This window comes from Nuphar pumila, chromosome 2, assembly GCF_984573655.1.
Source record: "Nuphar pumila chromosome 2, dmNupPumi1.hap1.1, whole genome shotgun sequence".
Taxonomy (NCBI): Eukaryota; Viridiplantae; Streptophyta; class Magnoliopsida; order Nymphaeales; family Nymphaeaceae; genus Nuphar; species Nuphar pumila.
Window position 1 is genome coordinate 109,742,566 of NC_143250.1, and position 26,941 is coordinate 109,769,506.

The 26,941-nt window shown below is 36.9% G+C and overlaps 1 protein-coding gene across 1 annotated transcript; it reads right to left on the reverse strand.

Annotated features, from left to right (window-relative positions):
• Window positions 1-769: 769 nt before the first annotated feature.
• On the reverse strand, window positions 770-21,377 carry LOC149846690 (Aldolase-type TIM barrel family protein). Its single transcript, XM_089992177.1, is given in 7 exon segments — window positions 770-1,152; window positions 2,363-2,582; window positions 2,777-2,922; window positions 17,389-17,484; window positions 20,747-20,834; window positions 20,836-20,948; window positions 21,240-21,377. Coding segments are annotated over 7 exon segments (1,002 nt in total). The 3' UTR covers window positions 770-951.
• Between the last annotated feature and the right edge of the window lie 5,564 nt (window positions 21,378-26,941).

Genomic DNA, 26,941 nt, shown 5'->3' on the forward strand with positions numbered 1-26,941 from the left:
AAAAACTAGACATTTCCTTTAAAACTTGTTAACTCTTCCCTATACAAGTGCATTAAATAAAGTTTGCAACTTGAATTATGATGTTTGGGTAGAGAGAGGGTGGCAGGCGGCATGGTACAGCACCAGTGCAGGCATTTACATGCATGTGGAAAAGGGCATGTTTTTTGTGTATGTTCGTTCCTAGGGCTTATACCTGTTAGAGTGCAATCCAATTATATCAATTTCGTCAAAAAACATTATTTCATTTCATTCATTCACATACCATTTTTTGTAAAAGTAAGATAAAAAGAATTAAATTTCAGCATTGTGTCCTGGGACCAGCACTGTGTAGTACCTGTGCTGAAACTCTGCCTGGTATGAAACATGACCACCCTTGAATATCCTTGTCCAGCGCTGTCCACCACCTCTGAGATGAATAAGAACTCAGTTCACCAACTTGTGCTGGGCCCAGCACAGAGCAAAGAGAAAAGTAGACAGCTGTTGGATGTCACTGAAAACCAGAATATGAAGTAAATGATGACCATAGACATCTTAGTAGTGCTAACTTCCCAGATGGCAATTGATTTCTGGCAGAGATTTCAAGTTTTACCATTGGAAACGTCAATTCACATATAAAATATACTAAAAAGATGGTACAAGAATCGGAAATTATTTCCCGTATGATGATATTCACTATTGAGAAATGGCTGAGGTATTACCACCAAGCACCAACTGTTCATAAATATTAATGAGACCTCAATTCTGGCCATCAAAGAAAGAAAAGAAATAATAAACCAAGACCGTGGCATATAGAACCTGAGAAATAATAATTGCAAATTATACACTTGGTCTAAGACTTGGGGAAAAGATATACATGATATGCTTCAGTTGGCAACTGAAAAATAGAACGTGCATCCATGGAGACTAAGCCACTAATGTGTCAAAGATAATGGTAATATTCTGTAAGATAGTTCAATTTATCGCATCAAGTGACCCCAATTGCTGCTGAATTATCAATCGAGCACCATCCACAAGCCTTCTCAATATCTCCCCAGTTGGCAAAATCTCTTAAATAAGCCCCACCCCTTGGCCAGCATACATTACCATGCTTTCAATATCACCTTGTGTTGTTGCATTTGCAGCAGTGCCAGCAAAACGACGAATTTTCACATCCTGATAATAATAGATAAGAAGTTTAGCGAGCGAGCGAGAGAGAGAGAGAGAGAGAGAGAGAGAGAGAGAGAGAGAGTAGTCAAAACTGAATTTCATAGGAAGCAAGTTGAAATGACCCAGTCACATATGTGACATTTCTCAAACTGTTAGCAGCAGATAAAATCTAGCTTAAGGCTTATACACCATGGTTAATCAGGGTAGAGGTGAAAGGGAAAATAATAGTTACACCCATGGGTTCAAAAGCCCCTATTTGTATCTCATAGGGGCAAATTGTGTTGACCAAATCCGACCACATAGATGTGTTCAGCATGATCAGTTAAGTATGGATCGGCCCTTGGATTGTATTTTTCAGCGTAAAAACATGATTTTTAGAGGGGTACAATTTTGGTATGTTGTAGGTTGATTTTTCAACACCCTGAAGAACCCGCATATATGTTGGAAAATAATGATCCAGGCAGGTCCCTCCTCAACCAAGCACGCAGATCACAAGTGGAGGGTCAGATCCAAAAAAATTAAAAAATAGCATTTTTTCAATCAGGTTTGGAACACGAGTAGCCAATAATTTCCAAGTAAACATGCCTCTCAATTTGGAAAACTAACAAGTGATGAAGCTTGACAACTCTGCCCGTGTAAGAATGGAAGAATAGGTTAAAGCTTCCAGAAGTGCTTAGAAAGTACATCTGAATGAGAACAGCTGCAAGATTCCATGCCTTCTTTTTCGTCCAAATTAAAAAAGACAAAAGAGAGCAGCACTTTTCAGAGATCAGGTTCTACAGAGGTTTACAACTGTAAAACTTCAGAGAATTAGGCAATCCACATAATCTTTGCGAAAAAGAAGAGAGCTTAAAGTACTTACAGTAAGCTCTTTCATAACTGCCATATTTACAAATGATCAAATATTCCACAAATTCCTATGAAAAGTCAGAATGAGCAAAGAACGTGAAACATTTCCAGCAGCAGTCAAAATTTTCCAGCTAACGAATGAGTAGGTAAAAAGAATGACTATGGAATATGGATACTACTGTACAGCGCATCCCTAACATGTATCACTACAAACCTAATTATTGCAATATCCACCAATGTTGTCCAAGTTTAAGAAAACTCCAGATAGCATCTTGGTATATATTCTACAGGGTAAGCATAGTGAAAGAACTGAATGCCCTACGACTGAAAACATTATACCCTCAACATTAACAAGAGAGATCAATACCACTTCATTTATTGTAGAACGACCAATGACTGGTTGGCCCAACTCTGTCTCATCTGCTGGAAGATGCCCCCACTCATCAAAGAAGGTTGTTTTGAGAACACGGTGGGGTGCACCAGGCCACCTTGCACGTCCAAACACATTGGTATATTCAGTTTCAGTCATTTCAACAATCTTTTTCTTGTAAGCTGGATGAGCATAGCTTTCTTCTGCAGCTACAAATCTGCATACCAGCACACATACACAGTGTTAACTTAAAACTGTTAAAAATTATATATATATATATATACACCCTCCCTGCACCACCGCACCCAAGTTTTTTTAAAGTGCCGCATCGCCACATCCGCACCCGCACCTATGTGACATAGTTCATGTACCATTTACACAATTTGATAACAAATCTTTTGAAGTGCCAACCTTGTACCCATACAAACACCTTTGGCACCAAGAGCCAAAGCAGCAACGTAACCCCGTGCATCCACAATGCCTCCTGCAGCAATCACTGGTATATCATGTCTTGAAGCCAGATCAACCACTCTTGGCAATAGTGCCATTAGACTCTCCTGTACAAGATTTAAAAAATAAGGCAATGACTAGTAAAACATTGCTGCACTAAAAGTTGAACTTTTGGGAAACAAGGGGCATGAAGTGACAAAAGTTACATATACATTGTTTTTGTCATGCTCAGTCTCGGCTACAGCTCTGCAAGCAAAATCTTAGGATATTATGGTTTTTTTTGTTAACTCTCTCTCGCTCTCATACAGAAAATCTTAGATAATGAATAATAGTAAATAAAGATGTAAAAAAAATAGAAAAAATCATAATTATGAAAAGTGAAAAAAGAAAAAGCATATTTAAATATAAAAAGAAAATGGAGTTGAGAATACAATGAAATTATCAACAATATTGTTGCAATACAGCACAATATTTTAAAATTGCATTATGTTGAAAAGGTCATAGTATTTTCCCATTTTAAATGGATTTCCCATTATACCATGGTATTCAAATATTATATTCACATGGAGTCGGCTGTATGAAGAAGTGGGTGATGGGCCTCAGCAAAACACATTTCCCATATGAAAACCTTACCACTTAAGCTTAGTAACAAGGATTATCGGTATATTGACTTATCAGATTCTTTATATTCACTCGTTATGGTTTATATTTTATACCTTGCTTGCAATTTTATACTTCACAGTAAGTTTCGCTATATCCCACCCTTAACAATAATTCTGGAAGAATATTCTTGTTTCCAAGCTATGAGAATAGGCTTTGGAACTTGATATATTTTACAGTTATGGGATTTACAATGTTTGATGATTATGCAAGACCAACATTTAGGAAATCTTTACAAATCCACTTAAGGATAACACAATAAGCCAACTAGGGCTCTCAGCATAATGTAAAAAATATAGATTTTATTGATAAAATGCTTAGTGAGAAGCATGAAATAAATGAGGACAATGTGTCCCTAATTATACACAACAACACGAGAGAGGGAGCCTTGGGAGCTCCCAACGGCTATATTTATAGCCGTTGGGAGCAGCCCCAACTTCTCTATGGGCAATCCCCATAGAGCCCCTTATGGCTATAAAAAATACATTCATTTAAAAAAGTAAAAAAATATATAACTAACCTAGTTACATTATGTGAAATGACCAAAATGCCCCTGTTGAGCATTATATATATTATTTTATATTTAAGAATATATATATATATATATATATATATACATATTTTAACACCCCTCCTCAAACTTACGGTGTATACACTGAAAGTTTGTTAAGTAAGAATATGAAACAAGGTGCAGCAAGAGCTTTAGTGAAAAAGTCGACAAGTTGATACTCATTGTTGAGAATAGGTGGTTCTTTGTTTTAAGTTCTTTTATATTAGAGGTTTTCTGAAATTTTGTCCTCATAAGGACTTAGATGTAATTTCTCTTTTTGCCTCTCTCTATTTAATATAGAGAGAAGCCCTAATCAATTAAGTTAACGAGTTCTATTGTGCAGCCGTCTCTCTCTCTCTCTCTCTCTCTCTCTCTCTCTATATATATATATATATATATATATATATATATATATATATATATATATATATATATATATATACACAGGTGGCTGTACATCCCATCTTATTCTACATGGTATCAAAGCCCTCGATCTTGGGAGCGTGATCAACAGGGTCTGATTTTCATCAACGAGGAGCAATAACCCTACGACTTCTTAAAATCAGGTTTGGTGGTGGTTGATTGGGGAAGATCTGATAACAGATCTGGGATGTTACCCAGATCTGTCGTCAGATCTAAGGAGAAGACCTAGATCTATTCTCCTCATTTGGATCTCCTGCTGCGACCTAGTGTTGCCGAGTCCTGTTTCTGCTATGACGTGATTTTTTTTGGTTCGTGAGTTGTCGAAATGTATTCCTGATGTTTGGGAGCAGCAGAAATCTTCTTTTTTCTGTGTTGCCGTGATTGCTGAGTTCTTGTCGAGGTGTGTTCCTGCTGTTTGGGAGCAGAAGAATTTTTTTTTTTCTGTGTTGCCGTGATTGCTGAGTTCTCGCCTGTGCTGATTGCGTGTGATCAGAATTTTTGTTGAGTTCTTTCCTGTGCTGATTGCGTGTGATCAGAATTCTGCCGTGAATGCAGCTTTCTTTTCTGTGTTGATTGCTTGTGATCGAAATATCATTGATCTGTCTAACTGTGCCCTGAAGACTTACTGGATGTCGTGCCTTATATGTTGGAGAAGAGCAGGTGTAGTGAATATTTTGTTTTGCGACTGCATTCTATCATTGGTCGTGATGTGTTTGGGTGCAGCAATGTTCGTGATTTCTGTGGTATCAACAACAACTGAACTTTAGTTGTTTTTTTTGGTGGGTTGGTTTATTTCAGAATGTGGTTTTCAGCAGTTGTGACTCCTTGCTGTGTCGAGTTTTTTTTTAAAGGAAGCATGGTAGCTTAAGTTACTCTTCTGTCGTGGAAAATAGCAGGTGTGATTTCCTGCTGTGTTGAATTTTGTTTTGTGTGTGGGCTGCTGTTTGTGGTGGAAACAACAGGTGTGATTTCCTGCTGAGTTGAAAATTCCTCTTGAACACTTGCTGTTCAAGTGAGATAATTTTTTTTATTTTTTGGATCACATCTTCAGTATGGCTGAAACTTCGAAATGTGATTCCAAAATGGAACATATTGGGGAGTATAAGGCTTTTGCCAACCCCTTCTCGTATGGCTCTTCCTTAAGGTTAAATGAAACCAACTATGCCAGGTGGTCCAGAACTTTTATGATGTCGGTATCTGGACATCGTCAAAAACATATTTTGTTGGAAGGCGAACCCTCTGAGAAATTGGGAAAATATGTTACTTGGGATGAAGATAATGACATAGTTATGTCATGGATCATGAATAGTGTCGAACCCCATATTGCAGATGGATTGATCTACTATAATACAACCAAACTGATGTGGGACAATCTTCGTGATACATACTCACAAGAAACGAATGTGAGTCGTATCCTGCAAGTCGAACAGGAAATATATAACTTGCAACAGGGAGATCAAACCTTGGCCCAGTACTATGCTTCTGTCAAAGCCACGTTTGAAAGACTTAATGCTCACAGGCCTCTTTGTTGCTCGAAGCAAAAGGATCATCAAGAACAAACCATGGTTGCTCGTTTTCTTACAGGTCTTTCTTCAGATTTTTCTGTTGCAAAAGTTCAAATGTTGACTGGATCAGATGTTCCCACTCTTGTTGATACTTACAATCGTCTGAGTAGACTTGCGATCTCTCTGCCACAATCTCAGCCTGTGACTCAGTCATCTGCTCTTGTTGTCCCATCTAGTTATGGGCGTGAAAATATTCAGAATATCAGAGGACGAGGCCGTAGACGTGGTATGGGAGGCAGAGGAAAGCTTCAATGTACATTCTGTGGAAAATCTGGACATTTAGAAGATCGTTGCTGGGATAAGCATGGTCGGCCAACCTCTTCTTCATCAAAGTCATATACTCCTAAAGCAAATGTTACTACTATTGAGACAACAAATGCACAAGAGAATATCACTGCAAATGAAAGTAGTATCACCCTTAGTCGTGCGGAATATGATGAGTTGATCGCTCTTCGACCTTTGAGTTCCACCCCTCCTGTAGCTAGTGTTGCCTATTCAACCGGAAATCATCTCCATCCGACTGATAGTAAGTGGGTTATTGACTCTGGTGTATCCAGACATTTGTGTGAAAATTCACGTGTTTTTTCAGATCTAAAGGATATTAAGGCTCAACTTGGAGTCTCATTAGCCGATGGGAGCTCCTCCCCGGTTGTTGGTCAGGGAAATATTTCTATATCCTCCTCATTACAGTTGAAAAATGCTCTTCATGCTCCAAAATTTCCTCAAAGTTTACTTTCTGCGAGTTGCCTTATAAAAGAACAAAACTGTAGAGTAATATTTGATCCAATGGGTTGTCATTTTCAGGATTTGCTGACGGGGAAGAAGATTGGTGGAGGCTATGAAGAAAATGGAATTTACTACCTACATCATCCAATGGGTTTTGTTCATGCTGCAGTGGAACATTCATTCAGTTCTGTTCAGTGGCATCGTCGTCTTGGTCATCCTTCATTGTCAAAGCTTCAGTCGGTCTTTCCTCAGATTCCTTCCACCACATCATTTCAGTGTGAAGCATGTCAGTTGGGCAAGCATCATCGAAGTTTGTTCCCTTCGAGTCAGAGTCAGTCTAGTAATAAAGTTTTTGAACTTCTTCATGCAGATGTATGGGTCCTAGTAAGATTCCTACTAGGACTCAGTGTCGTTATTATCTTGTTATTGTTGATGATTTCTCTAAGTTATCATGGGTATTTTTAATAAAAGAACGATCTGAAGTTCCAAGTCTTATTAAATCCCTAATTCTTGAAATAAAACTCAGTTTGAATCTATTGTCAAGATTGTTTGCACTGATAATGCTCTCGAGTTTAAATCAAAAGGTCTGTTATAATTTTACCAAGATCATGGCATCCAACCCCAAACTTCCTGTGCCTATTCATCTCAACAAAATGGGGGTGGCTGAGCGAAAACATCGGCACCTCCTTGATGTTGCCAGGACCATTCTGATTCAATCCAATGTTCCTGCGTTATACTGGGGTGATGCGATTACCACTGCTTGCTATCTGATCAACCGCATGCCTCGTCTTCTGTGGGTGATCAAATTCCATTACATATCCTAAAACCTAATGCCTCACTTTTTTCTTTCTCACCAAAAATATTTGGATGTGTTTGTTTTGTACACAAACTTGGCCCTGACCGCGATAAATTAGCCGCTCAAGCTACAAAATGCATATTTATCGGTTATCCAAAAAATCAAAAGGGCTATCGATGTTATGATCCTATTTCTCGTCGAGAGTATGTCAGTGCGGATGTATCTTTCCTGGAATCCTCTCCATATTACTCTAGTTCCGGTTCTCCGCTGTAGGTTGATCCAGCTGAGTCTTTTCCATTACCTATACCTCCTTTTCTTTTGGAATATGTGCCCTCATTGCCGAACCAAACTTCATCCTCTTCCAGATTTAATAATCCTCCATTGGTATATGTGCGTAGAGCTCTACTTCCGCAAGAGCCTTCATCCTCTTCTTCTCCTGAGGTAAGTTCTACTGACAATAGTGATCTTCAGGATGATGATAACAGGCCTATTGCTCTACGAAAGGGGACAAGACAATGTACCTTATATCCCATATCTCATTTTGTCTCCCATGCCAGAATTGGACATCAGATGAAGTCTTTTATTTCAGCCTTGTCTGCTGAAACTATTCCTCTGAACTATCAACAGGCAACACTTGATAATCGCTGGAAGCTGGCTATGCAAGAAGAAATGACAACTTTGGTATCTCAGCATACCTGGGATCTAGTTGATTCCCCAGCAGATGCTGACATTGTTGGATGTAAATGGGTATATACAATAAAGTACAAATCTGATGGTTCTATTGAAAGGTACAAGGCCAGATTAGTCGTGAAAGGGTATACTCAGACATATGGAATTGACTTCTTTGAAACTTTTTCTCCTGTTGCACGGATGGGTACCATCCGTCTTGTTCTCTCAGTAGTTGTTTAGCATGGTTGGAGCATGTGCCAATTAGATGAGAAAAATGCATTTCTATATGGGGATCTATCTGAGACCGTTTACATGCAACAACCTCCAGGCTTTGAGGTTGAAGGGGAGTGTCAGAAGGTGTGTAGATTGAGAAAGGCGATTTATGGCTTGAAACAAAGTCCTCGTGCATGGTTTCAAAAGTTGTTTGAAGTAATGTCAAGCTTTGGCTTTAATAGATCAGCAGCAGATCATACTCTTTTTATAAAGAAAACTAGCTCTGCATAGTTGTTATGGTGGTATATGTGGATGACATCATTCTTACAGGAGATGATGTGAAAGCTATTGAAGCCACAAAGGCTCATCTTCAAAAACACTTTGTTACAAAAGACCTTGGTTCACTCAGGTATTTTCTGGGTATAGAAGTTGCTAGGAGCCGTGAAGGGATGGTTTTGTCTCAACGGAAGTATGTTCTTGACTTATTAAAGGAAACGGGCACGTTGGGAGCTAAACCAACAAATATTCCCATGGACCATAAAGTTCAGTTGTTTGAAGAAGGGTCAAAACCAGTTGATAGCAAAAGCTATCACTCCCGAGTAGGGAAGTTATTATATGTAACTGTGACCAGGCCGGATATTGCTTTAGCAGTAAGCAAAGTTAGCCAGTTTATGGACAAACCAACTGAGGTACACTGGAATGCAGTCATAATGATTCTCAGATATCTAAAATCATCTCCTGGAAAAGGGCTATCGTTCAGAAAAGGTGGAACTCTGAAGATAGTAGCCTATTCTAATGCTGACTATGCTGGATCTGTAGTAGATAGAAAATCTACCACAGGATTCTATGTGTTTTTGGGAGACAACTTGATTTCATGGAGAAGTAAGAAACAAAATGTGGTTTCCAGGTCGAGTGCAAAATCAGAATATCGGACTATGGCCCAAACAACTGCTGAATTGATGTGGGTTTGCACTGTTCTTCATGATCTCCAGGTGAAGGTTCCCTCTCCAATGACCATGATGTGCGATAACAAAGCGGCAACATATATAGCAAACAATCCTGTCTTTCATGAGAGAACAAAGCACATTAAGGTTGATTGCCACTATGTAAGAGATATGATTCAAGCTGGTCATATCACTACCAAATACCTAAAGTCGGAAGACCAAGTTGCAGATATGTTTACAAAGCCTCTTGCTAGGCCAAAATTTTCAAAATGTTGTGACAAGCAGAGCATGATTGATATCTATGCTCCAGCTTGAGGGGGAGTGTTGAGAATAGGTGGTTCTTTGTTTTAAGTTCTTTTATATTAGAGGTTTATGTAATTTCTCTTTTTGCCTCTCTCTATTTAATATAGAGAGAAGCCCTAATCAATTAAGTTAACGAGTTCTATTGTGCAGCCGTCTCTCTCTCTCTCTACACACACAGGTGGCTGTACATCCCATCTTATTCTACACTCATAACATATGAAAGCTCGATGATTCCTTTCAAATATTAATCTCGTACATAATGGTAATCCATTTCGATATTCTTGGTACACACATGGAAGGTGTGGTTGTTGACAATATAGATGGTACTCTTGTTGTCGCAACATATCTTCGAAAGTCTAGAGATGTCTATTTTCATATCTTTGTGAAGATTTCTTAGCCGTACAAGTTTCATATTTGTCATAGTCATAGACCTATATTCAACTTCAGTAGATGATAGTGAAACTTTCTTCTGCTTCTTGCACCGCCATTAAATAAGGGAATCTCCTAAAAAAACACAAAAAACAATAGTTGAGATTGTATCATTTGGATTTCCAACCCTTAGTATAAACAAGCAAATCTAAAGACGAAGATAAAAAAAAAACCTTTATTTATAAAATTCTTTATATATCTCACAATCCGCAATGCAATACTCATGTGTACGGTGGTTGGAGCATGTTGAAATTGACTGGCAGAATGAACAACATGAGTTATGTCTAGCCAGGTGATTGTTAAATAAGTAAGTGATCCAATCAACGATCTATATGGAGTAAGATCGTCCAGAAGTGTCTCATCTTCAAGCCTCAACTTTGCATTGACAACTTCAGGTGTCTCCACTTTCTCTGTAATACAAGACTTAGTATAAATATCAACAGAAAGCTTCATCTGAGAAAGAATATAACCTCGAGGAGAGTAGGCGACTTAAATACCTAAAAAATATCTTAAAATTCCCAAGTCAGACATACCAAAATTTTCTTTTAAAGCATTTTTAATTTCATTAACTCTTTGTTCATCATTTCCTGTTATTATCATGTGATCTACGTATAACAGAAGAATGACAATATTAGTATCTGTACTTTTAACAAAACAGCATTGTCAGTATAATAAGAACAAAAGCCTAAATGAACCATGACACTACTAAATCTATCATACCAGGCTTTTGGGGCCTGTTGGAGACCATATAACTCCTTTCATAATCTAAATTTTTTTTCTTTGTCAATACTAAAACCCGGTAGGGGGTCCATATAAATTTCTACATTTAATTATCTATTGAGAAAAACATTTTTGACATTTAGTTGATAGATAGATCATTTTGTATGGAAGCTACGGTCATTAGGGTTCTATCCGTAGTCATCCTAGCTATGGGGGCAAAAGTTTTTTCATATTCAATTTTATATTCTTGAAGAATAACCTTTGGCAACTAGCGTTGCTTTATATCTTTCTAGACTTCCATCACTCTTGGTTTTAACTTTAAACACCCATCTGCAACCTATGGTTTTCTTTCCTAAAGGTAAAGTAGTTATTTTTCATGTTTTGGCTTTCATAAGGGCATCTAATTCCATCTTCATAGCTTCATTCCAATGAGAGAAGTTGTTGCCTTCATTATAATTAGATGGTTCATGATAAGAATGTAATGCTATTAGGCATGCTCTATAGTGTGGAGACAAGGAGTCATAAGACACAAACATATTAGGTAGAATAGAAGGACGACTAGATCTCCTAAGGTTGGATTATTCTATACAAGGATTACGGTCAATCTCTAAATTTTTATCTAAAGATTCTTCTTCAGGAGAAGAATATTTTTCTAAAGCATTTTGAGGGTTATTTTCCTCACGCCGAGTATCAACACATATGCCTTCAGTAGATCTCTCATCCACTATATCACTATCCATAGTATGATGATCACAAGGTTCTATACTCTCATACCAGGATGGTTATCATCAACATTATCATTATTCAAAGTCTTATTATCATTCCTTGGAGTGAGATCAAATAAAAAGGTATAGTCTACTTCGTCTTTTTCATTTTTTTTATCAAAGCCATTCTCATTTTCTAAGGTCACATCTTTATAAACATAAAGTTTGTTATTTTTAAAGTCAAAACATCTATATCTCTTTTGTTTTTCCCCATATCCAATGAAGACACGTTCAATGGCTTTTGGGGATAATTTATCTCTTTTGTATATGAGTACAAAATATTTATAACAAAAAATCAATAATCTTTTGAAGTCGGGTGTTATTTTAAATAACTTTTCACAAGGAGAAATATTTTGCAAGGATGATGAAATTTGATTTATTAAATATGCTGAAGTCAATGCAGCTTCAGCCCAAAAAGATTTTGGAATATTCTTAGAAATAAAGAGGGCCCTAGCAGTTCCTATAATATGTCTATGTTTTCTTTCCGCTAGCCCATTTTGTTGAGGAGTTCTAGTACAAGACCTTTGATCACAAATTTCATTTTGTATTAAGTAGTTTTGAGCACCCGAATCAGATCTAAGTATGGCAATGTTACTTTGACATTAATTTTGACTATCATATAAAATTCTTTAAAAAAAATACATCTGATTTTAAATTGAGAAAGTAGACTCATACATATCTAGTAAAGTCAGTTATAAATGTCACATAATATGAATAATCTCCTTTCAATATAACCGGAGAAGGACCCTAAACATCTGAATGCACTAACTCAAATGGTCTTTTAGATATAAAAGTTCTATTTGGAAAATGGATAGATTTTATTTTGCCAAATATACAATCCGTGCACACCACATCTTTTTCTTTACAAATTTTTTCCTTAAAAGGAAAAAGTAGTCTTTTATACCAAGTTTCAATATCATTATCCTAGACATAATTACAAAAAAACTTTGGTGGAAGAGATAAAGAGTCCATGAAATAGAGATCTTCCCTCGTATGGCCTTGCCCAATCCATTTCTCGGACCGGAGATCCTACATAAAGCAACTTTTAGATGAAAATAAGATTTCGCATCGATGGTCGGTAATTTGAGAAATGAAAAAAATATTTAAATTTAACTTAGGCACAATCCTAATTTTTTGAACAAAAAAGTTTTGAGAATATAAATTTCTAATACTTTTAATTTTTAAAGATGTTCCATCGGCGAAAAATTTAGGTTAGTTCATACGTCGGATAAAGTAATCTCATGTGGAGTCATATGAAAGGAAGCTCTCGAGTCAAGAATCCATAAGCACTCACCGGGATATGAAGAGGAGGCAATGGCGGCACCCGATGTAGAGGATGGAAATTTGAGCATTTGTTGAAGTATCATAGTTAATTGACGAAGTGTATCTTTTAGTTCTCATCTACTTTTGCCTTCTTCCTCTTTCTTTGGTGTAGATTCTTCTGCAGAAGCCACTTGTTCCTAAGCTTTGGACAAAGTGGTCTAATGTGACCCGACTCATTGCAAAAGTGACAAATAGGCTTTTTAGATCCTCCATAGTTGTTCCATGAACCATTTTGCCTCCCAAATTGTGGAGGTCTATATGCTCTAATATTGTTTTCGGGCCTAGATACGGTTATTATTACTTCATTTCCTCTTTTAACCATGCCAAGACGAGTTTCTTCTTGGCATACTTCGACAACATCTTCTAAGGGAAGTGAAGATATCCTATGAAGGAGAGAAGATCTTACTTGTTCAAACTCCGAACGTAATCCATATAAAAATATTTTTTTTTTCATTTGTTCCCGCCTAAGTTTCACGTCTTCGGTGGCCACCCACTTAGGATCTAATAGTGCCAATTCATCCCAAAGAGGGAATAATGCACTAAAGGAATCATGGATACTCATGCCCCCTTGTTTGGTTGTTCTAATTTTCTCTTGCAAGATCTTTTTTAATATACATGTCTTTCATAAATAACCAAGCTTCATTTGCCTTTCTAAATTTGGCAATATTAGCACAAATTTTCATTTCAACACTATTCATGAAGCATGCAAGAATCTTAGCAAGACTACTCTCCCAATCTTCTATTTTTAATTGATGATTTTCAATGGCTTTGGATCGAGCATGCCCACATTATATAGTTGGTACCATTGAGCTTGAAGGAAAGGTCAATCTTTTGTTCATGCCCCATTTGAATGATAGAGAAAGAGGGGAGAGATGTAGAAGAGTATGACCATTTGCAAGTACCACGATCACAAGAACACTTTTGGATGCTTCTTCACAAACACAAACACTTTCCTCAAAATTGAGAGCCTTATTGTTCTGGTACCATGTAATGAAATGAGCAAAAAATAAATACAAGCCAACTAAGGGCATACAAACACACGATATAATATGCACAACCACAAATCCACTTAAGGATAACACAATAAGCCAACTAGGGCTTGCAACACACTGTAAAAAATATAGATTTTAATAATAAAATGCTTAGTGAGAAGCATGAAATAAATGGGGACAATGTGTCCCTATTTATACACAACAACACAAAAGAAAGGGAGCCTTGGGAGCTCCTATAAAGACGTTGGGAGCAGCCCCAACGTCTCTATGGGTAATCCCCATAGATCCCCTTATGGCTATAAAAAATACATTTATTTAAAAAAGTAAACAAATATTTAGCTAACCTAGTTACATAATGTGAAATGACCAAAATGCCCTTGTTGGGCAATATATATATATATATATATATATATATATATATATATATATATATATATATAACACATTATATGTAAGCTCGATTCTGAGTTTAATGCCACGTAAGGTCAAAATTAACTAAGAAAGCAGCTATAACATTCACAAGTTCTATTCCATGTTCTTTTACATTTTTTAATGTTATGAAAACTATAAATGTGAATCTTATAATATTGAACATTGTATTTACTATTTATGACAACAATGTGCCATTAGTAGTTTTACCAGCATAAAATGAATCATATAAACATGGCTTTAAGAACGAATAATCTAGGAACAAATACTGACAGTATAAATGCGCAATATCTTTTTGTGATGAGGAACCTTTGCGGAAGAGAGTAAAAACCTTGGGTGGGGCCCCACAAACACCCTGCCTTATGTGGCCCACCTCTACAACAACAACAACAACAACTACGCCTTCATCCCAAAACAATTGGGGTCGGCGATATGAACCAACAAAGAAAATCATTATGGGTCTTCCACATGAATCCTTCTCCTCCATTCATTTCTATCCAATGCCATGTCCTCGGTGAGGTTCAAAGCATTCATATCCTTTCTTATCACCTCCATCCATGTCTTCCTAGGCCTACCCCAACCTCTTTTAACTAATATATTTTTCCATTTCTCCATCCTTCTAACTGGAGCATCATTAGGCCTTCGTCGAATATGTCCAAACCACCGTAAACGATTCTCTCTCATCTTATTTTCAATGGGTGCAACGCCTACCTTCTTACGTATCTCCTCGTTCCGAATCTTATCTTTTATTGTATTTCCACACATCCATCTCAGCATACGCATCTCAGCTACACTCATTTTTTGAATATGATGTCTCTTGACAGCCCAACATTCCGTACTATATAGTAAAGCGGGCCTAATAGTCGTCCTATAAAACTTTCCCTTCAACCGCAATGGCATTCTACGATCGCACAACACTCCAGTTGCACTCTTCCATTTCATCCACCCAACCTTTATCCTATGATTTACATCTCCATCAATTTCTCCATACTTTTGAATGATAGATCCCAAATATTTGAAAGAATCATCCACCGGTATTTCGTGCTCACCAAGCTTCACTACACTCCCATCACTACCAAGGCTATAATATTTTAGAGAAGAAACCACAAGCCAGTGTCACTGGCCTTTCCTTACTACTTCCTTAGTTGGTCAAAAATATTTCTATCTACCAGGTAAGAATAATTTTTGACCTGGAACTTGTGCAGCACATATATAAAGGGAAGAGACAAACCCATATATTATTTTGTCAATATTTGAATTATATGGCTGCAGTTATATTTATATAGGAACTTTATGCTTACTCCTAGTCCATTAATGGATGTAAGAAGTTCATACTAGAAATATGTTACAAGAATACATATTTTGTTTTGGATTTTGAGAAGGCAGAAAATTTACAGCTACTCATAGTGCTCAGAGATGAAGATTTTCCCATCCTTCCTTAGGGTGTGGTCAGTTTCCCTCTTTTCCTTGTGAGTGAGAGGATTTGGAAGGATACATTAAGGACTAAGTCACATGGCCTCCTAAAAAAATGATTGTATGATAGGAATTTAAGAGTCTTGTTCGAAACATCATCAACCACCTGATTTGTCAAAGTTAAAATTACAGGGGAAATACGAGCTGGCCTACACCAACAAAATGGTAACACAGATCTAATGGAAGGCCCAACTTCCCTTCAAACACAACCCCCCCCCCCCAAAAAAAAAAAAAAAAAACTGAGGGATAACCCCATTGGATTCAAACATGGGACCCCTTGGTTATGACAGTGTGACCTAACCTTCCAGCTATTTCATTTGACCCCTAAAAAAGCAGATGTTGACAAACAATGGCTAGTTTTTAACCTAAATGGTGCAAGAAGAAAAGCTTACTGCTATTGTGTGCATATAACCATTTCCACTGATCACACAATCATTTCCTCATGTTCCAAATTATTTTTGAACTCAATATGCCAGATAACTTAGTCAAGCAGCTGAGAGATAACAGAAATCACCAATAACCAAAAGGTACATGTTATCCATATTCTTCGCCATTTAACCATTCACGTAAGCAAAACTAATAATCTATCTACAAACCCATATTCCCACAGCACACACACACCCAAGACCAACCAACCCACCATGTCTGCATACCATGGGTATTTTACTAGTAATTTGCTAATTACTCTGAAAATTTATCAGTTTTTTTGTACACTTTTGAGACAATATTAGGGCCTGTTCGGAATCTCAGCGCTGGGATGGGTGTTTATGCATTTGGTGGTCCCGAGGTAAAATCTTGGTCAAACTACCTTGGTGGACCTGTTTGGAATCTCAGAGCTGGGATGGGCGTTTATGCATTTGGGATGGGAAGTGAGGCCCTTTCTCCTTTCTATTTACACTAAATCATGGATTTGGCAGCCACCACCTCAAATCCAGGATATGGCAGCTGCCACTTTTTCAAATGCATAAACTCCATAAACGCCCATCCCAGCTACAGATTCCAAACAGGCCCTTAATGTTGTTTTCCATGGCTCTCAAGTCCCAAAAGATTCTTGCGTCATTTTATTTTCCAATTTTCCTTATATTTTATGAATTCATTTTTTGCTAATTATTCTTTTATCACTTACCAATGTCTGTTACTTGTAGCAAGAACAATTGAAGTGTTTAGGAAAGAATGAAGTGTTTCATATAGAGAATACCCATGAAAATAATGAGATGCAAATCAACCAGAATAGCACTATAAACATCCATATTTCTAAGCATAAATTTTCACAAATCAACTGCTGAAACAGGAAAAGACATATGAAGTATCATTGTAGAGAACAAATTAAAGCATTCTGCACAAAAGATATATTAATAGGTTTGTATTTACCTTAGATGCTCAAAAGAGGTCGAGGTAGGCCTAAGAAGACTTGGATGGAGATGATAGGAAAGGATATGAAGGCTTTGAACCTCACCGAGGACATGGCATTGGATAGAAATGATTGGAGGAGAAGGATTCATGTGGAGGACCCAGAATGTTTTTTTTTTGGTTCATATCGCCGACCCCAATTGTTTTGGGATGAAGGTGTAGTTGTTGTTGTTGTTGTATTTACCTTACCAATGACATGTCCACCAGCTTCATATCCCTGCACTATTACTGCATCCACACCAGCATTGACAGCCTTGTGTGCATCTTCATAACTGCCAACCTTTCGTTAACAAACAAAACATGAATATCAAAAAATTATCAAATACGATATGATGAAACTAACATGCACCCAGAATTTGCAAGATTTATACCCCAATAATATAATTATATTCCAGTACCAAAGGAAATAAGGACCCATAAAGTTATCACGATAAAGAGTTCATGTGCTTCAGATAAACAATGTCATATAATAGTCGCCAGTGGTGAATGGTAATTCAAATAGCTCTTTTAGGCAAAACAGAATTTTACTCATCAGCAACTGTTCAAGAAAATGATGGCGACTACTCGAAAAGGCAAGCAGAGTAATAAGCAGAAGTTTAGTGACATATGAGCATCTAATTTCCATAAGGTGAATAACAAATAGAAAAAAGGAGGCCCTTAGCTATATTGATCCTCAGTCCCTTAAAACAGCAATACAGAGGCGGTGCTACTTAAATTTTAAGTGCAACATGAGATCCACGTTACTCAAGTCTCATTTGCATTTTCCATTTCATTTCCTTCGTCCTTCTCTATCATGAATTCATGATCCTAATGATGAGTTAAATGATTTAATACATAAGTTTGCAAGCTCACCATTAATGCAACCAATAAATAAGCACAATTTGTTTAAGCTATGTAACAATTCATATAAAGATTATGAGCATCACTTTATATATATATATATATATATATATATATATATATATATATAATGTGTGTGTGTGTGTGTGGCTGGGTGGAATGTTTTAGTAATGGCACCACTATGGACAAATGCCTTTTGATCCAATCTGACCTCATGGATGGATTCAGCATGTTCAAAATAGTGGGAACCGGCTTTTGGATCAAGTTTTTTCGATGAAAGAACATGATTTTATGACCCAAGAAAGTATCACACATTATAGGCCCTTGATTTTTGAAGGCTTAGAAAAACCTGCCTGTGTCATAACCGGATCATTCAAAAGCCGATTCCCACTAAAGAAAACACATAGATCACATCTATAAGGTTGGTTTTATGAAAAACAACCAAAAGAAAATTTAAATAAAAAGGAAGCGTTTGTAGGTAATGGTGACGGTAGCAAATACAGGAAATATATATATAGGATAATTGGAATATGTAAACTGATATGCACCTAAGTCACACGGATTCAGCAAAGCAGGTGCCGCACCCGCGTCGATGCGACGCGACGCGGGTGTGCGTGCGGCACACGGTGAGGTCAACACGACCCTGGGTGCGTTGACCGCACCCAGGGTCATTTTTGTCCAATTTTCGAATATAAAAAACAAATTTGTTTGTCCGATCAAAAGGGCTGCGAAAGAGGATTAGGGCAAATTTTTGCCCTAATCCTCTCCTCTCCCGCACAGCTCTGCTCTCTCGCTCGCCTCCTCTCCTCCCGACGTCTCTCAGGGGAGCCCAACGCCACCTCCTCCTCTCCCTCGTCGCAGACCTTTGGCGATCGCCGGCGTCAACCCCATCCGCAACCCCGATGATGCCCGGAGCCACCTCCTCCTCTCCTTTCAGGTAACCTCTCCCTTGTCCCCTTCCTTCTTCTGATCTTTTCCCAACCCTTCCCCCCCTCGCTCTCTCTCTCTCTCTCTCTCTTGTTGGGTCGGCAGGGGAGGAGCCGAGCCCCCCTCCCTGCTCCCTCTGATTTCAGGGGAGGGTCGGCCCCTCCTCTGCACAAATTATATATATATATATATATATATATATATATATATATATATATATATATATTTTTTTTTTTTTTTTGCCGTACCCCCACACCCAAGTTTTTTGAAAGTGTCGCACCCCCGCACCCGCACCCATGTGACATAGATATGCACCAAGGTTTTTATAGTTCTTTTTATTTTTTCTAAAAGTTGACCGTAAAGATGCTATCTAGATGCTTGGTTTTATAAAAGCAAACTCATAGATCATCCGATTACGATGTATAAGAAGGATCTTTTAAGGCTTAAAAATCAACGGCTCAGAATTTTCGTAAATATTCAAGCATACAAAATGACATTTCTTGATCCCATTATGATGATCCAATGGTTGATTCCAAGCAAATGGACCACGCCAAATGCATCTGCAGGGTTAGATTTGCAAAAAACCTATGAAAATCTCAGTTCATACTAGTTTACATATTTTGTTGGTTTACATATTCCAATTTTCATATATATATATATATATATATATATATATATATATATATATATATATATATATATATATATATATATATATATATATATATATATATATATATATATAGAGAGAGAGAGAGAGAGAGAGAGAGATGCAAACATGAGAAATAGGTTTTTCAAGCTTTTTTCATTTTATTTTTAAATTCTGATAGTATAGATATCTATGTACTTGATTTTATGGGGACCAGCTCTTGGAGCGTTCAACTCCAACACATGTGGGTTTTTATAAAGTTTAAAATGTCAACGGTCCAAAATCTTTGTAAATTGCCAATTGTCGTCACTTTGCCTTTTTAGAGGCTCCAAATATCATTTTTTTTCATCCAAAAGAAATCATTGAGGTATCAATTCTTAGTAAATCGAACATGCAAGACACATCTATGGAGTCAGAATAGCGAAAAAAACACAGGAAAAGCCGATGCTATCATGATGGGTAAGGAACACCCTAATTGGAACTGATAGGGGAGGTTGTTTTGACCAAATCTGACCCCATGGATGTATTCAGGTGGTCAAACCAGTAGGAATCGACCCCTGAATCACAGCTTTGCAACGTAAAAATAGGTTTTTTTGATGTTTGAAAATTTGGTACATTGTAGGCCGTTGATTTTTTAACCCTCGTAAAATCTGACATATACTCTAGAAAAACATGATCCAAAGTTCAGTTTCTAGTAAACTTAATATGTAGATCACATATGGAGAGTCAAATGTTCAAAGAAACTGAAAAAAAAAGGTTACATTTTTACACTATTTGGGTTCCTTACCAAACAGGGTAGCAAATGTAGCAAATATTACCTCTGCATATATATCATTTGTTTCATTCTCACCAATAAGAAAAGACTCCATGGGAAAAGCATCACATGATGGGAAGGCCATCTCATGTGTGAAAAAATGCATATGTAAATCCATTCACGGGGGAGTGGTATGTATGGATTTACAGAGCAAATGCATGGTCAACGTGAAAAGAAAACCAAGACGACTGTGGGCCCCACAGGAAAATGGAGTTGGTTTCATACGTAAACCCCCATTTTCATGTGTAAATTGGGTGAGAATATTTGAATGCAGGTAAACGACTAACATACTGATGGGAAACAAGGGGTCACCTGGTGGACAACCTTCACACCAACTTGATGGGCTTCATTAACAAGGAGAATAGGATACTCCCCCCAGTAAACCTGAAGCACAGAAACTCTCTTCCAGTACAACCTTTATGTTCCGCTCATGCGGAAACGCCAAGACGCCAAACGGCTTGCTCGTCAAACTTCTCGTCCTTTTTATCAACTTCCTCAGCAGGTCGGGAGACTCCTGCCCATGTCCCCAAGCGTTAGAAAATCAGCAACGATCCACACGTGAAATTCCAAAAATCCCATAATACGCTTTCAATTGAAAATCCCCAAACATTCCCTAGAAATCGAATCCACGTAAAATGCATAGAAAGTTTCTGGGATGCCCTAATTCGCTTAATCAAGACAAGACTCGCGTCTTGGCTCGTGATTAAGAAGCCCAAAGCAATAAGGAAAAGGATTCCCGGGCATCAGTATTTCTTCAGGGTTAACAAACACGAGAGAGAGAGAGAGAGAGAGAGAGAGAGAAGACCGAGTCGGGGGCTCGAAGGAGGCCGAGACCACCGGCGTTGGCGACGGCTGCAACGAGCTCAGGGCCCGAGATGTCGGGGCCAAGTGGCACCTGAACGATGCCGTAGTCGAACCCTAGAATCCCTCCCCAACCGCCCATCTCTCTCTCTCTCTCCACTTGTGTTTGGGGAAAATTTCCTCCCGTTTTGCATTTATGGCTGTCAACGGGTCGGGTATCCGATCCATGGAGATATACCCGAAACCTGCTCAAATAACAAGCTGTCGGGTTCAGGTTTTGCATGATAAAAAAATGAAATTTCAAATGCAGATCCGTATAATTTCAAAAGTTATATTTACTAAAAATACATACAAAACACATGGGTTGGGTTGGATATCCAGCAAAAAGTCAGGTCGAGTCGAATATCAGGCAAAAATCATAACCAAACCCAGCCCACATATTACTCAGGTTGGGTTCAAGTTGACCCGAATAATAATTCGGATTGACATTTTTTATGTCCATACTCAAAAATTTGGGTTCAGGTTTACAAATTGGACTAGTTAACTGCCCTAACTGCATCTTCAAGACTCAACACTAAACCAACCCAAAGTAAATTGTTTTGGATTAGGGTCAGATGCGACCAGAATCGGATATTTCTTAAACTAATTTGGATTTAGATTCTGATTCTGATAGTGAAAAGCTCATGCCAAATCAGACTTTCTAATGTAATCAGGTTCAGTACCAAAAAATCAAAACTACATCATAATGCAGAAGGGGAGCTAAGCAACCCGGCCAGGGTCCATTGGATCCCTTTGGATCCAGCTTTGTTTTTTATTTGAATTTAGATACTTATAATTAATTGGATATTGAATCATTGTGTTTGATCCATATCTTTAGTATAAGTTTGTTTTGGTTAAAAAGTTATCATAATAAGGTAATTAGTTTGATTGTAATTAGGAAAACTATAAAAAAATGATCATTCAAGAGTTTTATTCAGTTTGAGGTGAAATAAATCTAATTTATTTGAATTTCTTATTATTTTCAATTTTTTTCTACTTTCCTAGATAAAACTAGATAATTGTATATGATCACATGAGTATGTAGATTGATAGATTTTTTCGTAAATCCAACAACGATTTTATCTCAATTGGTATCAGAGTAAGGGACCATCATCTTGATTTTATTTGAGAGATGATCAAGGCATTCAATCCGATGAGCCGCATCAAATGATTATAACTTATGACTATTAGGAATGGCAAGAATGGTTGTCGACCATGATCCATCATAGCCACCCATGGCGTCTCTTGTGGGTGTCTTGAATTTTGGACCCACTATGATCTGAAAATATTTTGGTGACTGGATAATGGGGATTTCCAATGAAAGTTTGTGATGGGCTTTAAACTTAGGCCGACCTCGCTACTTTTATAATTTTCTCTTTTGTACTTGCTAGGGATTTATGTCTTTCATCATATATATAGTCGTCTCTTATTGAGAGTTGGGATATGAGAGTTTCAGGTGTATTGGGGATTAAGGTTTTAAAAGAATTGTATCTTGCCTTTGTATTTTCTCGCATTTGCTAGTGGATTTTTTGCTCCTCCTTTGCCCATGGACATAGGCTTGAGTGCCAAAGCATGTAAATATTGCGTCATTTTCTATTATTTTTTATCTTTAACTTGTGGTTGGTTTATTTTTTATTGTGCTTTGCATAACAAATTGGTATCAAAGAGGTTTCATCGATTGGAGATTCCATAATGTTGAGAACGAAGTATGATAGTGAGAAGTTTGATTGCATCATGAGCTTCAACTTAAGGCAAGTGAGGGTACTGATTATGATTACTTATATGAGATTGAAGAAGACACTTTTCAAAAAAGAAAAGAAGAGTCTCAACATGAGTGATGATGATCAGAATGAATTGGATGACAAAGCCCTAACTACTATTTAGCTTTGTTTGATGAATTAATTTCTCTAAGAGATCTTTATGGAATAAATGACCGCTAATCTTTGGGAGAGGTTAACATAACTTTATTTGACAAAATCCTTAACCAATCGAATGGTCTTAAAGCAGCGACTCCATACGTTTCGTATGGTTGAAGTCACATCAGTGAGTTTATTTCTATTATTATAGAATTGAAAAACATAAATATTAAGATTGATTATAAGGACTAATATTTTTTATTATTGTGTTCCCTATCTCTCTCATATAAGAACTTCTGAGACACTATGCTTTATGAAAGAGAATCTATCATGATTGATGAAGTTAAAACCAAGCTTATGAGTAACAAGCAAATCAACAAGGAATTGACTACTATTGAAAGTGAGGATTGTTTAATAGGCTTGATTGTTAGAGAGAAGATTGAGGAGAGAGATGTGGACAATAGCAAACATAAGTCAAGATCTAAGTCAAAGCATAAGAACTTGACCTATAACTATTGTCACAAGAAGAACTATATCATGTTTGAATGCTTTAAGTTGAAGAACAAGCATAAGAAAGATGATAATAAGGTTAAAAAAAAAGAATAACTCTACTGCCATAGTCATAATGAATTTGGTATTCTCTTAGTGAAGATAAGAATGCACCTAAGGATGAGTGGATTCTTGATTCTAGTTGCTTATTCCATATGTGTTCCAATAGGGTTTGGTTCTCTATTTTTTAATCTATTGATTGTGGAGTTGTATTAGCGGGCAACAATGCTTCTTTTAAAGTTATTGGCAAGACATCAATTCAAATTATGATGCATGATGAAATAATGAGAACTCTAACTAATGTTAGATATGGTCCAAATTTAAGGAAGAACCTTATCTCTTTTGTCATTATTGCTGCAAATGAGTGCAAGTATTCAACTAAAGGTAGAGTCATGAAAATCAGTAAAGGTGCTCGTGTTGTGATAAAAGAAAAAATGCTTGAAAGTCTGTATGTATTACAGGGTACTAATGTTATAGGTTCAATTACCATTTCGTCATAATCTATGTGTGATTCAGATACTACCAAATTATGACACATGAGATTAAGCTATATGATTGAAAGGGGATTGACCATACTGAGTAAGAGAGGTATTTTGTGTGGGCAGAATACAAAAAAGTTGGAGTTCTGTAAGCATTGTGTTTTTAGGAAGTAGAAAAGGGTGAGCTTCAGTACTACAATTCATAAAACTAAGAGTATTTTGGATTATATTCATTTAAACCTTTGTGGGCCTGCACTGGTTACTTTCAAAGGTGGTGCTTGTTATTTACTTATTCTTAATTATAATTATTTTATGAAAGTTTGGATTCATTTTTTAAAGCATAAAAATAAAATATTTAAGACCTTTAAGAAGTGAAAGGTTTTGCTTAAACAACAAGCTAGAAAACACATCAAGAGGCTAAGAACTGATAATGGTTTAAAATTTTAAATTGATGATTTCAATGAGTTTTCTAAGAATGAAAGGATTCTTAGACATTGCATAGTTGTGAGGATGCCACAACAAAATAGAGTTACAGAACACATGAGCAAAACCCTATTGGAGATAGCTCGATGCATGTTGTAACAAGGAGTTTTGAGCATAAACTATTAATATGACATGCTATTTGGTAAATCGATCTCCATCATTTTGGGCAGAAACTATTAATATGGCATGCTATTTGGTAAAACAATCTCCATCAACAACTATATAGTGAAAAACTCTAGAAGATGTATAGTATTTAAATTTAAGAATATTTGGTTGTCATGCATATACTAATGCGAATAAGGGTAAACATGGGCCTAAAGCCAATAAATGTATCTTCTTTAGCTATACATCAGTTGTAAAGGGTCATAGATTATGGTGTTTTGATCCGTAGCCTCCTAAATTTATAATTAGTAGATATGTAACTTTTGATGAGACTTCTATGTTGCACCCACGAGAATAATCATTTTCTCAATCTACTATAGAAAATGCATAAAACATGCAAAATCTAGTATAAAAAGTAGAATTGGAGACCGGTGATTATAAGCCTAAGCATGTTACTCCTTCAACTAATTATGCATTTTCTATACCTATGCATTAGGTGTAAATGATCATAAATTATGGTATTCTTGTCTGAAGTTTCTTAAGTTTATAATTAGTAGAGATGTGACTTTTGATAAGACTTTTATGTTGCATCCAAAAGGAGAATCATCTTCTTAATCTATTGTAGAAAATGCACAAAGTTTGGTGATTATAAACTTAAGCATGCTACTCCTTCACCCGATTAGTCATCCTCTATACAGGTACTTAGTGATATTGAAACAAAACAAACTCCTCAATAAGAGGAGAAGATAGAGTAGTATATTATTGTCAAATGGAGACATAAGATATTAGACTACCTTAGATATTTCTTCTTTATATTATGCTAAGTGATTAGTTGCTATGCATAAAAAAAATAAATATCTCTATAGGAATAAAACCTTAGAACTTGTAAAGCCTCCTAAGGGAAATAAATTTGTTGGGTGTAAGTGAGTCTTCAAGAAAAAAAATGTCTCATGATTAAAAGATAAGAGATACAAGGCACAATTAGTTATGAAGGGCTATAGCCAAGTGCAAGGAATCAATTTTAATGATGTAATCTCTCTTGTTATAAAGCATAACTTTATTCATGTTTTGCTTGTTTTAGTTGCTATGCATGATTTGGAATTAAAGCAACTTGATGTTGAAACAATAGATGGTTGTTTAAACAACATCAAGTTGCTTTAATTTCAAATCATGACAAACAGTGAAAATTCATAGGCATTCGAAGAGGACATCATATGGTTGTTAGGAGTTTAAGCGGACATGTGATGGTTTGGTTGGATATGTTGACTCATATTATGCAGGTGATCTTGATAGGAAGAGATCACTTATTAGCTGTGTTTTCTTTCGGTAGATGTGCATATAGTTGAAAAGCTACTTTATAACCTATAGTTTCTTAGTCTATTATAGAGGTTGAATATGTTGGTTCGATATTCGGATCACACAGTTTCACAATCATCATCATGATATAAAACATGATATAAATCAGGAAATATAACATTATAAACATCATGATCAACAGACGATCAAAACAATAACAGGGAGCAAACACGTCAGGTTCCACCATATACCAAAATCCAGACATATGCAAATGAACAAACATATTCATAGAACATAATATAAACAACAGAAGCATGTTAATACTGTATAAACGGCTAAGGCGTACTAAAGTACTCCCCTTAGAGAAGATTCGCCCCCACATACAATGTAAACAGGGTCTGACATCCTTCCCTCAGGATACAATAGCCTCGGTGATCTGGATCGGTGCACGCCGATGGTAGATCACCCTTCGAAAACAACATCAGGAACTACTACTGCAGACCTCACAGCAAAGCAAGAGAGAGAGAGATGATAGAGTGTACATTCGTCCCCTTGGAACCTCTTTAACCACGTTTATATAGACGTGGAAGAGATCTGTTTGAAAGGACATGACTCTTGAAGAGTTGCCCATTTTGAATAGACATGACCCTTGCAAAGAGTTACCAGTTTTTGAACAAGTGTGACTCTTCCAAGGGTCACCAGTTCTGAACAGGTGTGACTCTGCCAAGGGTCACCAGTTTCAAAAGGCATGACTCTTTTCCTTTTATATAATCCAAAAAGGAAAAACACCCCACGTTTCTTCTTGGAATTTCCTCTCCCCTCTCTTCTTGCACCTAACATTCCCCCACAAATTCAAAGAATGAAACGGGAAGAAACCAAGATGCAAGATGAGATAATCTGCA